At 34.9% G+C, this 15,124-nt stretch overlaps 1 protein-coding gene and 1 long non-coding RNA gene across 2 annotated transcripts in view; both read right to left on the bottom strand.

The window, feature by feature from the left end:
* The window catches only part of ggt5a (gamma-glutamyltransferase 5a), a 36,131-nt gene extending 30,485 nt beyond the window's left edge, over positions 1-5,646 (bottom strand). Inside the window, exons 1-3 of the mRNA XM_056463352.1 lie at positions 5,275-5,646; positions 1,180-1,307; positions 987-1,082 (exon numbers count right to left, since the gene is read on the bottom strand). Coding sequence (XP_056319327.1) covers positions 987-1,082; positions 1,180-1,307; positions 5,275-5,444 — 394 coding nt within the window. The 5' untranslated portion in view covers positions 5,445-5,646. The remainder of the gene's footprint in view (positions 1-986; positions 1,083-1,179; positions 1,308-5,274) is intronic.
* Positions 5,647-10,467: 4,821 nt separating this feature from the next.
* Positions 10,468-12,475, bottom strand: LOC130234158 (uncharacterized). The gene is made up of 2 exons (XR_008838265.1): positions 11,125-12,475; positions 10,468-10,733 (listed from the first exon to the last, which is right to left on the bottom strand). It is a non-coding gene; the product is annotated as an uncharacterized LOC130234158 (long non-coding RNA).
* Positions 12,476-15,124: the final 2,649 nt, after the last annotated feature.

Genomic DNA, 15,124 nt, shown 5'->3' with positions numbered 1-15,124 from the left:
GTATTTGTGATGATTGGGATGCAGCTCAACACATGAGTCATTGAAAAAATCTACCTTCTGCCACTTTTAAGTTATTATTTGTTGCTCTTACAACTGGGATCGATGACAAGACTTTTGTCAGGTAGTGTATATATTTTTGTTATTCATATATTTTGCATAACTACCCAATTTTGTTCAAGTAAAGAATGTTAGTTAAACAAAATTGGGTTATTATGCTAAATATATTGATAACAAAGAAATACAGTATGTAGACAGGAAATATGTACACGATATGTCTGCTTCTCTAAATAAACAACAAAATAAGAAATATATCATGATATGATATGGAATACGGTCGCATTAATTAGAAACGTTTCAAAGATTTTAAAAGTTACTTTAAAATAAAAAGTTTCTGTTTGACTTAAATTAAAAAGGGTATCTTCTATTGTCTATGCGTTGGGATTTATTTGCATTTTAAGTAGCATTAAGTCAAGTAATTAAATTACTTATTAAGTAATTAGGTTATTTTTCAGATCAAGTAATTAGACATGTAATTTAAATACGTTTTAATAATGTAATTATTAATTAATTCATTTTTTAAATAACTTTCCCAACACTGACTATGAGAGTGTGAGTACAGTTATGAAAAATGAGCAGATATGTCTTGTTAAAGGAATTATGGTTTATATAGGTGATCTACTTTCCTGCAGATTTCAGTTGCAACCCATATCAAACACACCTGAATGTAATTATCAAGCACTGTTCAGGACCTAATTAATTAGTTCAGGTGTGTTTGATAAGGGATGGAGCTAAACTCTGCAGGATAGTAGATCTCCAGAAACAGGGTTGATAACCACTGCTCAAGAAGTACCTTATTATAAATCATTTTCACGAAACAGATACTATTTACACTGCAAGCGCATGTGGAGTTCAAAAAGGCGTGAGAGAAACAAACACTTTCAATTCTTGCCAAAAAAAAAAGTTCATCCACTTTAAAACATGTTCACCTTCCATTGGCTGTATTGTTGTTGGACACGTGGCAAGAAGGTCTGTTTTGAAATTTTTTGGGATGGCCTCTCTGGCATTGATTATCCTTACTCTTCCTAGAAAAACAGAGATGGTGATGAACAATAACACAAATGCACATAATAACAAGAAATAAAAATTAACCTTTGGACTTAATGGCAAGAGAATCCTAACCATTTGATTCCCGTATTGTGAATATCGAGCCTCCGCCGATCCCCATGCTCTGGGGATTTATGATTGACGTGCACAGCAAAGTAGCAATGGCGCCATCTACCGCTGATCCACCAGACTGCAGGATGTCTCTGGGAAATAGAGTGATAGAAAGAAAGACTGAGCTAAAAAAGAGCTATAACAAAGCCATTGGATTGCAAGGAACTCCAAATGTGATATAGATATAGTATGGAAGGCTATTATAAATGTGTTATTACATGGTAAATATTGATATTATTTGTGCAAAGCTGACATGTATGGGCTATTGAAATATGGCGTTTGCCTTTTCTTTAGTTTATTAATGTAACTGTTCCTCTGCATCCTTTAAAGCAGTGACTTTTTTATATGTGTTGTTCTGCAATGACTAGGAAGTAAAATTGATATCACTGAAGCTTTTGGACCTTTGTTTTTTCTTGATTATGCATTAAAGCATTACATCTGTTGCAAATGTGCTGTTAAGTTTCCAAAAAATGCAGGAGATCGCTTTTGCTAGTGGCATGTAGAAATGAGATATTTATTAATCTCTACAAGTAGTGCATTTGTCCCACTTATCAGGACCACATCACTAAACACAAGCCTATTTTGGCCAGTTTACATGTTTTTGTTGTTTGTTTACATGTTTTTGCTGACAATAGTACACTCAATTTTTTTGCTGTTTGTTCAAACTACTTATTTAAAATGAGCTGAAACAACACAGTTTTTGAAGTTTATTTTAGGGACAATTTAATTGTTTTTTGTTCAGTCAACTTAAAATGGTAAAAGTCATTTTTATTTGCGTTGAGATAAGAAGAAGGGATTGTGTAGAATGCAGCTTTTTTTACATTGTATAACAGTAAAATAAGCAAAGGTAAAAAAGAAATGTACACAAATAAAACAAATAAGGAAGAGTGTCCTGCACCCAAACAAAACTTTACTGAAGTCTCTTTAGGGGATTTATTATTTATTTTAGTTTTGTGATATATTTCCAATTTAAAACAGAGCGTAAGGTTTAAATTGAGATTTTTAGAGTTTAAATGTAAAACAAGTTTTGCAAAATATAAATCTCATATAACATCTGTAAAAAAAAAATGCATTTTTGTGCATTTTACGTAATTACAAACTTGCATCTGGTTTTTAACCTTATTGAAGCTTTTTACACATCATAAATAATAACCTAAAAGAGCCTATTTTTATGGATAATAATAAAATATCAGACTTTTGTTTTCCCAATCATACAAGATGTAGGCTATTTAAGTTGAAAAAGTGTAAGAAGTGTTTAAAAGTTCATTAACAGTGGAGGACAGTAAATATTTATACATAGTTTCTGTACTTAAATACATACTTGAAGTATCTTTTTCAGAGTATTTTCATTTTGTGACATTGACTTTCCCAAGCATACTATCATACCACTACATTTTAATAAATAAATAAATAAATAAATAAATAAATAAATAAATAAATAAATAAATAAATAAATAAATAAATGTTATTCCTCATTATTTACACCTGGAGACATTTTCTCCTGCTCAGAAATGTGATCGTTTGATTAGTGAATGAGCTGGATTCACTCAGTTAACCTGTTAAATCAGTGCATTCACAAAATAGACTGATCTGATTCAGATTGCATCTGTTGTCAAAATTTGAAAACTCACTGATTGAAATTTGCCTCAGTTAATGATTTACTGATGGAAGCTTGGGGATATCATTTATTTAAAAACAAAACAAAAACAAACCAAAAAACATCAAAATAGACATTCATAAATTACACATAAAATTAGAATGTTTGTATAACATTCTGCTATATAGTAACCTATAAAATGTTATATTAAACACATACGCAAATTTTATTTTATAGTACATACACTTTCATGCATTTACAGTGTACAGGGTATAATACATGGTGTACCTGCTGTAGTTAACTGTAATCAATATAATAACAACTAGAAAAACTGACAAATATGAACTTAATACTTTAGTTGGATTCATAAGGTATCAGGCCGATTTGTGTCATCTATTATCAGAAATGACTGTTATTTAAAACTTTCTTCGATTGCTGTTGTTAAGGATTTGAAAATGTTAAATGTTGCTGGAAAATAAGCACTTCTTTACAGTAAGAAATGTACACAATGGAAACAAAATGGATTATTATTATTATTAGTAGTAGTAGTAGTAGTAGTAGTATTTTGATAGTGTACAGTACCCAAATGGTAATGAAGTCTCTTTCTGGAATTTCTTTTTTTTTTTGAGATATCAGTCTTAAATCTTAAATTAGATTTTATATTTTGATTTTTCACATTTTAAATGTAATACACTAAGCTTTGCAAAATATAAATCTCTTTTAACTACTACTACTACTACCTTTTCCACATCATAAATAATAATCTGTCTCAGTCTAAGTCTTTTTAAAATTTATAATAATAAAACATCAAGCATCTGTGTTCCAAAGCATACAAAATGTATAACAATTTCAAGATTTGTGTCGTTTACCAATTGGCCTGTCAGAATTGGATTAAAACTTATGTAATTTAAAATCATTAAAAAATAAATAAAATAAAAACAATTTAATATTATAGTACCAGTCCCGTAGCCAGCCTGGTGAAAGGGGTGGTTCTATTTTCTCAAAACGTGGACCTTTTTGTAGTTACATGCCTTATTTTCTATTTAATTATGAGATTTAAATACATTTTAAGCACTGTTTTAGCTGGATTAGCTTGTTGGATAATCACATATTTTGATGCCCCAAAAATGTTTCCTAGATTTAAAATAAAGAAACAAGAAAAAACACTTATTTTTAAAATACAAATTTATTACATCATATATCATTAGAAAACAAAGAATCTGTTTTAAATAAGAAAAAAAAAATAAAAAAAAACAAGTCTATTGTCATGTATTAGGCAAATTACAAATAACAAACTGGCCAGCACATTCAACTTTACTCAGTCAGAATTTGGCCATTTGAATAATAATAATAATATTAATAAATAATAACAATAAGTAGAGCATCATAATTTTCTAGCCTCTCTTGTAAAAAAGTACATTTGAAAATTCATAGATAACAACAACTGTAGTCAAATTCATTTTAATTTGATGGGTTTTCGTTGGGTTATTTTGACTATTTATGATGGCATAGCAGTCAAAATAGGACAAATAAGCTCATTTATGGGACAAATTCTGGACCTTTGTCAGTGAGGGGCGAGTCTTTCGAACCACCCGAACCCCCGCCCCCTGGCTACGGTACACTGCAGTACACTCAAATAAGTACATTCTTTCGGTCATATATTTATAACGGACATGTAAAAAACTAGGCCCCAAAATGTTGTCAAAACTTATCAGACGTGAAACGTGATGTAGCCTGTGCAAAATAGTTTGGGTAATCAAACAATACCAAACAATAAGCTATTAAAAAACTCTACTTTCCGTGAAACCATTACACACGCTTTAAAACCCGCCAGAAAGCATCTAGCATAACCAGATTTACAGACTGATAAATGATCTCTCGTGATTAGCCTATTTCTGACGACAGGTGTGCCACGTTCAAAGACCTATTTATAGAAAGCCAAATAAAGAAATTCCAAAATATACTGGCACTTGTCGGATAGTTTCCACATCCACCAAAAGATGTGTCGTTTATAGAGGTATAACCAATTGTTATAAACATTAACCATGTTGATCAGCCTTAAAGTAATGTTTAATTCAACGTTATAGGACTGAATCATTCGTTGTTGACTTGTGAACAAATGCCTCCTAGAGCGAGGAAGCCGGAGATTAAGAGGATTACTAGGCTGTGAAGATGCTTCTAATTAACTTCAAACTTTTTGTGTACATTTAGCCGGACATTTCACCTCATTATCCAACCACGTCCTCAGATTTACCTGACCCAGCTTTCACACGAGGTTACGAGAATTTGTTGTTGTTATTTTCCAAGAAAACGTAATATTATACACAATAAGCATGTCTGAGTGAAAGGTTTAGATGCTAGATATTCACGTATTCACTAAAACATTTTTTTGTAATCACCAGCAAGCATTCTAGCTGTGAACAGACACATAATGCAGGTATAACTCATCATATTTAACTCACCGTCCGACCTTCGAGCAGGTTTCCGAGTCCGCTGCCACAGCTGCTTTCTTGTAAAGTCCTTCCGCGCATTCCTCGTTAAAGTGCGCTACGGAGATGATAACAATAATCGTAACCGCGCATAAAAGCGGAATGCTTATACACAAGCAAACTTTCTCTTTCCGTTTGGCCATTCTCTAATCCGGCGCGGCTCGCTTTACCGCTTAACGCCCGGTTTGCAGCAGAGCTGAAGTGCGGCTGTTTGCCCTCCCCTTCAAGAGTGTCAACGCCTAATTAAGTCGTCGAGTCTAAATTGGATTGCGGAAAGAGTTGCTATAAGAGGTGATTTCGAGCTCTCTAATGGCTATTTAGCTTACCCTCTGTTCAGACATCTCACTGGAGTAATGGGATGGACCACCAGACCACCCGGGCTTTAAACTAACAACCCCCCCCCCCCCCTTTTTTTTTTTTTTTTCTTTCTTTTTTTAAAGACCATATGTTGTTTCTCAGAGGGAAGGGGTCATTTTCTTATCACGTAAAAAGTTAGTTAGTTTAGCTTTTTCTACCAAACATGACAACGCTAAGATATTCTTATTGTTATCTTGTTATCTTATCGATTTGTGAATGAACATCTTATGTAAGCAGGGGTGGATTTAACCAATAAGCAAAGTAAGCAGCCGCTTAGGGCTCCAGGACATTTCGAGGCCCCCAAAGTATAAATTATACCTATAACATAATTTTCTTTTCCCAGGGTTGCGGTTGGAAGCGCATCCACTGCGTAAAACATATGCTGGATGAGTTGGCGGTTCATTCCTCTGTGGCGACCCCAGATTAATAGAGTTATAAATGGACTAAGCCGAAAAGAAAATGAATAAATGAATGAACATAATTTTCTATCAAATAAAATTTTATAATTATTACTCCTAGACAAATGTGTCATACACCCCAATCATGGAGCAATCCAGCAGTCAAATCAAGTAAATATAGTTTTAAATAACTTTTTGTTTATTATTTTTAGTTGAATTCATTTTAAGAAAACAAATCACTTCAAATGTAGATATTGCATTAAGATAAAAAAAAAACTGAGAAAATGAGATTGAGTGATATAAGAATGAAACTATTAAACTATTAAAAATACAAAAGGTGGACCCCCAAATCACTAAATCTGCCCCTCTGTGTAGGCTAATTGCAATGACATGAGGGAGCAAAAAAACCCTGAATTTTCATATTGCAACGCACTATCTCTATAATTTTATAGAAATAAATTATATTATAAAAATATAATTTTTTGATGATGATGACTTAAATGTGCAGGACATAATAAAATACCATGCAACCCAATTGTAACCCAGAAACATTTGTTTTACAGGTGAACTGAAGAAGAACAGGAATGCATTAACCAAAAATGTGAGCAGAAAGACTCTCTCAACATGTTTACTTGTTCCAGGAACAGAATTAAACAAGAGAACCAGAGCAAAAAAGGGAGAATGAAAGAGAAGAGAGAGAGAACTAAAAACAACAACTATAATCATGTTGTGATACTTTTTTAGTCCAAATACATTAATAAGATGGTGATTCCACCGTCGCAACCTTCGGTAAACTGAAGGAAAATTAATATATGAATATTAATATGATTTTACCATTAAAGTTCACCATTTTACAAAAACTTATTGACAAAATATTTCAGAAAATAATAAAGCATTAGATATCAGAATCTTTGATGCTGAGTTTTTACAACGTTTCATTTTCTGCTTTTACAAATAAATTGCATCTTGGGTTTTGTGAGTCTAAAGATGAATGAATGTGGAATACTCATGTTGAAAACGTAAATTGTGAACCAAACTGAAATCCCAATGTTAATTTATCAGTTAATTAAACCTGTAAAACAACAAAAGAATGCAAATATCAGAGGTAAAAAATGCAGTTTCAGTCCAGAACTTTTAGGTTGCTCTGCTTTGACACAATCTACATTGTAAAAGCGCTATAAACGTAAACATGAATTGAATAGAATTAAATTAGAATGGATTATATAACAGAATTATTTAATTTACCGTCCAGACAAAATGCTTGAAAAAAAAAAACGCATCAGAACACACACGTCCACTATGAGGCGGCTGTCCATTACTAGTTAGCTAGGATGCCATCACCCTGTGAATGTGCATTTTGAAGTAACCCATGTGACACAAGTGATGGAGATGTCAACTTTTAAATAAAAATCTATTAATTAAAAAAGAAAAAAAAAGGAAATTATGCTCATTTGAGATGGTTTTAGCTATAGAGCATCCCATTTGACAAAGCAAATTGATTTCTCTCACATAGCTATATTAATAATTGCATTAGTCTGTTGTTAATGACTCTATAACTAATGGACTCCAAGGTCTCCTTTACTAATTTTAAATTTTTTTTAAAATTAGCCTATTAAATGCTCAACAAATTAATGCAAGAACATCTTTAGGACAAACACCTGACAATATCTTGAAATACAACATCTGAACAATGTCCTAAGAGATCCCACATGGGCCTTCATAAGGAAGGACCAGCATCTTATGTGTGTTGCCCATCTGGGCCCCACATCAGTCCTGGTCAGAACCTGTGATACTCATTATGTTCAATTCAAACACGGCAAATAAACTGACTTAGGAGGGCCCATATTTAAAGCCCAATTTGGTATTTGCCGAATTATTTAATGCAGGAATGGGCCATTGGCATTTACACAGAACATGTTTTATGGTTAAAATGAGGTGCCCAGAAGTGTGATGAGGGAAAAAGTAACAAACATGAGTCCCTGTTTTCATTTAGTATTAATAACACATGTTTCAGTGATGTGATCACAAGGTTCAGCTTGGACAGATTATAGTTTCTACATCTGCTTGGGATTATCTATGTATTACCTTTCTGTTCCTAATGATGTTGGTGACCAAACTCTAATTTTAATAAATACAACTGTTTAATAAAACTGTTTTGTTAAAATGCACCAAAATTTGATGTCTATATTTACTGAGAAACAGACAAAATGACTGAACTGAAATAGATCTGATGGCAAATGGTCTTATAGTAGTAACCCATGCGTTTTTGTACAACGCACAAAGAATTTACAGAATAACAGGCTCCCTTTTAATGCACTTTCTCACCACACGTCCCATGTGTTTGGTCAGTAGGTTTGTCCAGATAAATGGCGATCCTTTGTGGTTGTTGGAATGCATTCGATCAATTTACCGTTTGGAAAAAAAGAGATGAGCACATCCAGTGGAGATGAGCAAATCCAAGCTGCACAATGTTTTAGATCCCATTTACTGGTGCATTAACACTGTCCCTTTGTGTTATTGTATTGATGACAACCCTTTTTAATATTATATGTAAATGGCGCCCTATATAACACTGTTTTACATGTGTTACATCAAAAGACACTGGCACATTTGCATATGGAAAAGCAGTGGATGCAAATGCAAACATTCATTTTCACTATCAAACTGTATGTCAACAAAACAATTATGTCATCAATAATCATCATATTGTCCTTACAATTATGTTATGGGATTCAGTAGGCTTTATTATATTGTGAACATGGTCATGGGTGAAGGACAACTTTTTTGGGGCTATTCAATATGGATTTGCACTGAAATTGTTTGAATAATAAGTCTAGTATGTGTTCATGTCACTTTAATGTCTTGTTATTTCAGGATGACACATCATTCTACTCAGCTCATGTTCTCAGATTCAGAATTGTGCAGTAATTGTGTAGGACATGGCATGAATGCATGTATTACATTACACTGTCTACATTGAAAAATGATGTCTGCAAAATTGTTGCAAACAATTTAAATGTGTTGAGTTTAAACAAACAAATTAAATGTAGTATTGTTCAACTTAATTTGTTTGTTTAAATTCAACCTAAAAATAACATAACTTTGTATATTTGTAAATCCAAGGAATCATCTTTGAATATTTTTTTTCAGTGCTGCCAATGTGATGTGATATATACAACACATTCAATGTTGTCTACAATTTAGGAACTAGTGACTTCTCTTCAGTGGTGGACTGCAACTATTCTTATTTTACTACTGTAATTATTTAAGGAAACTTTTACTTCACTACACTCCAAAATAAAATACATTGTACATTTTCCTAAATGAAGCGGAGTAAAGAAGTTATTTTGAAAGAGATAAATTGTCTCCAGCTTAAAGACAACATCGTCATGTTTAATTTAATTTAATTTAATAATTTGCAATTTAGTCATTACATTAATTGGTCAAAAAGCTGAATTCTAAAGGATTCTAAATTTTTAAAGCAGTTTACAAATTGCACAGCACAATTCATTTGCAATTAGTTTGCTCTGCGGTGTTGTAGTGCCTATCCTTTGCACATGTTGACCGTAACTTTGGGCAATTCCAGCAAACAACGCATACATTTTTTTAAGGCTCTGTCATAATACTGTTTACCTCTGCTTTAAATCTCTGGGAATGAAAACTAGATGGCGGCCAAAGACAAACCCGGAAGTAATGCGTGCACACAGCCTATTGAACTGACTTCTGTTTACGAGTCAACAACTCACTGATTCAAATGATCCATTCAGAGTAAGTCTCCAGTAAATGATTCACTCATTTAAAGTGAAGTGTTTTGTTTAAATTTACTACCCTTTCAGTAGGTTTGCGCCTTTTTTCGTGGCCCATTGACTTCCATTATAACAACATGTTTTGATTGCAAAGCCATGACACCATATAATTATGCAATCTTTATTGTTGGTGGTTTTCCCTGTTAGGAAGAAATAAAACTTGTAATTTTTACTGTTCATTATCAGTTGGCATCATTAAAGGGTCACGAAACATCAAAACACTTTTTACGAGATGTTGATAGACATATATATGTCCCACGTTGCTAAAAACACTATTAGGACACATATATTTCACTAAATAGTGAAAATTGGTTGTTTTTGTGTTGTTTCGAGCAAATTTGTTGTCCCGGTTTGAAACGAAATTTTGAAGCTACGTCACGGCGATGAGATCATTGTGTAAATTCCAGCGTGGAGATTGGATGTCTGTACCGGCCAGTACAACGTGACGTCATTGAGTTTTCCCTTTAGATAGGCCTGTGCAAAAACGTTTCTGGCAATTAGATGGAATACTTTGGAGAATAACAGCAATTTATAGTGTGCGTGTGTAATGGATGTCCTTCTGCGTTGTGTTTGTTTGTGTTTATTAAAGGATCCATACAGCAATGTACTCCAACTGGAATTTATTATTGCATCATTCCTGCATCAAAAAGTATATGCAACAGACATCAGTCCAATAAACCTTCACAGCACAGCAATGTCTGTCTGTCGGACGCCATCTCACAAAGTGAGCCATCATGAGCACAATAACCATGTAAAAAAAATAAATAACAATAATACATAAAGTACATTAAATTGTCATTTGTAACATACCTGCATCAAAAAGTATATGCAACAGACATCAGTCCAATAAACCTTCACAGCACAGCAATGTCTGTTGATCAGTACACAATTTTTAAACTCATTTGCTCTCGTTATCATAGAAAAATGCAGAAATGCTACATAAACTTTCTCAAAAATAACTATAAAAAGTTAACCCCATTTAATCGAATCTCTAAATCACATTTTACATATAACATACAATTTATATGTAATGAAAAATATAAACAAAATAATAAACTAGACAAATAAAGACTTTAATTTGAATTAGCCATTATGCTCATTAAACTTGACTTATATGACACGTTCCACACTCAATTATCATCAAATTATGTTTCCCTCACAATAATGATACATTAATTAACCTTATTGAAAACGCTGAAAAATCTAAACATCCATATTAATGTAATAATATCGGTATTTATGAGAGGAGCTGAAAAACGCACCTGTCTGTCGGACGCCATCTCACAAAGTGAGCGCGCACCGGTAACTACGTCAGTTGTCATCTCGCGCCTACGCGATCATACTCACTTATAAATACCTATATTATTTTTCATATGGATGTAAAGAAAACACTATCAAAACTTTGAACATTGAAACATGAATAACGAAAAATATTGAAGGAAAAGGAAAGTAATTATTTGTTCGTCTTGTCCATTTCCTTTAAATTGCCCTTCAAAATAAAATACCCTTCCGATAATAAAAAGGGAGCCAATAATCTAGTGCAACAACACACACACGCCACATCCACCCCCACTGTTCTGCACTAGATTATTGCACAGTATATAGACACTTATTGTTCAAGAATAGTGTTAACATGTCACACAACCAAATAAAGGTAATTCAGCTAAAAAGCTATCTCGTTAGAGATTCAGATAACCCAAGGGTAGCTAATCCTCAGTCTATCGTCCGAAAAATCATGCCATATACACGATTTTAATCATGACACACTAATAAATGGTCACTTTAAAAATTCCCCGAATAACCAACTTCGTCTTAGACCACTCGAAACATGTCCATTTCTACAAATTGACGGGTATACAATCTATCATATAAAAAAAAATCAACAAAGAAAACTTTTGAAATAGAAATTCACACATCAATAACAGGACAAACTCTTTGAGTGGACATTGTATGTAAAAGTCTGCTCACAGGTTTAATAAGTCTACCAAACCTGGTGCGTGTACCTTGTTGCACACTGGACTGTCCTGCTAAAGAACACAAATCTGCAGAATGGTGAGATGAGCCCACTTGAACCTCTACCCCTACTGTTGCAGCTTCACAATTATCATTAGCAGCAGGCATGGCACTAAGAGAAATCGGAACAACATTTTGAGGCTCAGCTACACAGGAGTGTTCACTTATATTGTGCGGAGGTCTGATAGAACAGTCAGACACTACTTCAGAAAAGCTCCGACATTCCAACCCCTCAACCTGTTCAGCTTGTGTCCCCGTTTCATGATCACTGATGCCAAAGTCTCGATTGTCAATCACCTCATTTGTCAAATCATCACTCGACATTCCAACCTCATCCAGGTTAGCAATCCATTGAGACGTTCTGTCCGCAATTTCACATTCTTGACCATCAGAATGTGATGAAACAGAATGTGAACTCAAATTACCTTCTGGAGATGCCGAATCATCCCAAGCAGGCAAAGGCAAAAAATTTACAGGCATCAATAGGTTCCTATGTACAATTTTGACACGGCCAGTATCTGGATGACGGATCCCATAAGTGTTCAAAGAACAGTTTTTGCTTGCTACAATGTACACTGTACTTTCCCAGTGGTCCGCTAATTTCCGTTTCCGTGTTGATGCGCATTTTGCTGTGCAAGTGACATTGCTTCCCTCAGATCTCGTCCTAGAGACTGGACATATTTACTCACATCAACAGCACCCCCATCCAAAAGTACACTCTCAAACAAAACGTCCACTGGCAACCTTGGCGTGCGCCCAAACATCAAAAAGAAAGGCGGGTAGCCAGTTGTCTCATGCCTAGTGCAATTGTATGAGAAGGTCAGGGAGTTCAGCAATTGCGGCCATTTTGCTTTCGACCTAGGAGGTAGAGATCTTATCATCATCCCAAGAGTACGGTTAAACCTTTCAGCCTGACCGTTACCCATGGGATGATATGGTGTCGTATGAGATTTCTCTACGCCTGATAGTTTCAGCATTTCTGAAATCAAGGAACTCTCAAAATTTGCACCCCTATCAGAGTGGATCCTCTCTGGGAAACCATATACACAAAAAAATTATTCCACAGTACACGAGCAACTGTTTTGGCAGTCTGATTTGGACAGACGTACGCACAAGAAAGCTTCGTAAAGTGGTCAGTCACTACCAACACATTGACTGATTTGTTATTGACATCCTCGGCTGACCAGAAATCCATACAAACCAGTTCAAGTGGTGCTGTCGTTGTTATCGAAACAAGCGGCGCTCTGGCCTCCGGCTCAGGTGTTTTACTCAGTACGCATCTTTTACATTGTGCAACATACATCTTCAAATCTTTCTCCATCGAGTTCCAGTAAAATCGTTGCCTCGCTAGCCAAAGAGTACGGTGTTGACCCTGGTGCCCGGCGTCATCGTGGACCCCATTCAACACCAGTCCTCTTAAGACTGCTGGTACAACATATTGGTATGTCCTTGTTCTGGTTGTTGGATTCTTACACACACGATATAGTATGCCTAGCTTAGTCGTAAATTTGGTCCACTGTCTGAGTGCTTGCAAAGTTTCCCTTGACTCACTACCCCGTTCTTTCCTAGAAGGCTGCTTGCCACGTTCAACGAAAAACCTTACTCTACTAATCACTGGATCTTGACATTGTTTATCAAGCAGATCAGCGTGAGTAAGTTTAGCCAGAGGGCTCTGTGTAGCATTTTCTAAGCACCTTAACTGCTGTACATAAGTGACAGCCCTAACAGCTGCACCTTCCTTCCAGTGACGATGCAAACCCAAAACAGCTGACACCTCCCCACAGGACATTTTCCCTCCTACAACCTTTTGAACTAGGTTAGTCACTCGCGCATAAATACACCATGTTTACTATAATCTGAGATGTTTATTTAGATTTCTTTTCTACATATCATGGGAAATAAACATAATGAAAAGGTAGTGAAATTGCCCTGAGTGTATTTTTCCCAAAATATGTGTCAAAATAAGGTTTATCACCAACAAATCATTCAATTTGCCATAACACAGAGAATGTGGTGAAGATGTTAAGTTAAGATGCGAAACCATCCAGAGTGGACGAAAACATCCCCAACAACACACAAGGGTTTAAATGATCTTTTCAGAGTGTTTGTTTGTTTATATAGCACCATTTTAACATAACTCGCTTTGCCCATGTTTAGTCACATGGCTAACAAACAGAAAAAAAAGAGAGAATACACACAACACACATTGCAGGGACAAAAATATCACAATAAAACTCTCCATTTATATATATATATATATATATATATATATATAAAAGTTTTAGCTTCACTTAAAATGTTGTAGGGATTTGTCAGAGAGAATGGAATGAGGAAGATTGTTTTTGCAAGTTAGGACTTACATAAGAAAAACAAAAACTATCGCCTCTTTGCTTAAAAAATGTTGTAGAGATTTGTAGAGAGAATGGAATGAGGAAGATTGTTTCATGATGTATAACCTACATGAGGAAAAACCTCTGTTGCCTCTATATCAGGGATGGGCAAACTCGATCCTGGAGGGCCGGTGTCCCTGCATAGTTTTGCTCCAACCCTAATCAAACACACCTGCTTGTAGATTTCTAGTGATCTTGAAGACACTAATTAGGGTGTTCAGGTGTGTTTGATTAGTGTTGGAGCAAAACTCTGCAGGGACACCGGCCCTCGAGGATCGAGTTTGCCCATGCCTGCTCTATATGCTTACATTTTGTCCTGGTAGTACAGAGAAAGGCCCAATCCCAATTCTTAGCCCTTCCCTTTACCCCTATCCCCAGGAGATGCACAAATTTATGTGTTAATTGTTACAACAAACAAGCATGTGTTTCAATGCATTCATAACGGCGTTCGTGTTGTACAATCATGCTTTTTAAAAAATGCAAAATTTCGCTATGTATAATCCATAATAATAACTCCTGTAGAGCAGTCCCGCAACATACTGTCCCATCTGTCACTCGATGACAGTTTTAGAGATAATAATGCATTTTACATTTACAATAACACTTGAATACCCTGTCAGAAAAGTCTAATGGCTGGGAATGAGCTTTTTACAGTTTCTAGTATAACGGTAATGTTGTTTCCTTGTGTTTACATACATCATAGCTCTCAAACTCAATTCCTGGAGGGCCGCAGCTCTGCACAGTTTTGCTCCAACACTATTCAAACACAGTTAGTGTTCAAAAGAGTCTTGAACACCTTGATTAGTTGCATCAGCTGTGTTTGATTAGGGTTGGAGCAAAACTGTGCAGAGCTGCGGCC

The sequence above is a fragment of the Danio aesculapii genome, chromosome 8 (genome assembly GCF_903798145.1).
Source record: "Danio aesculapii chromosome 8, fDanAes4.1, whole genome shotgun sequence".
Lineage (NCBI taxonomy): Eukaryota > Metazoa > Chordata > Actinopteri > Cypriniformes > Danionidae > Danio > Danio aesculapii.
Note: the sequence above shows the minus strand (reverse complement) of the source record. Positions and strands in the feature narration are given on the sequence as shown.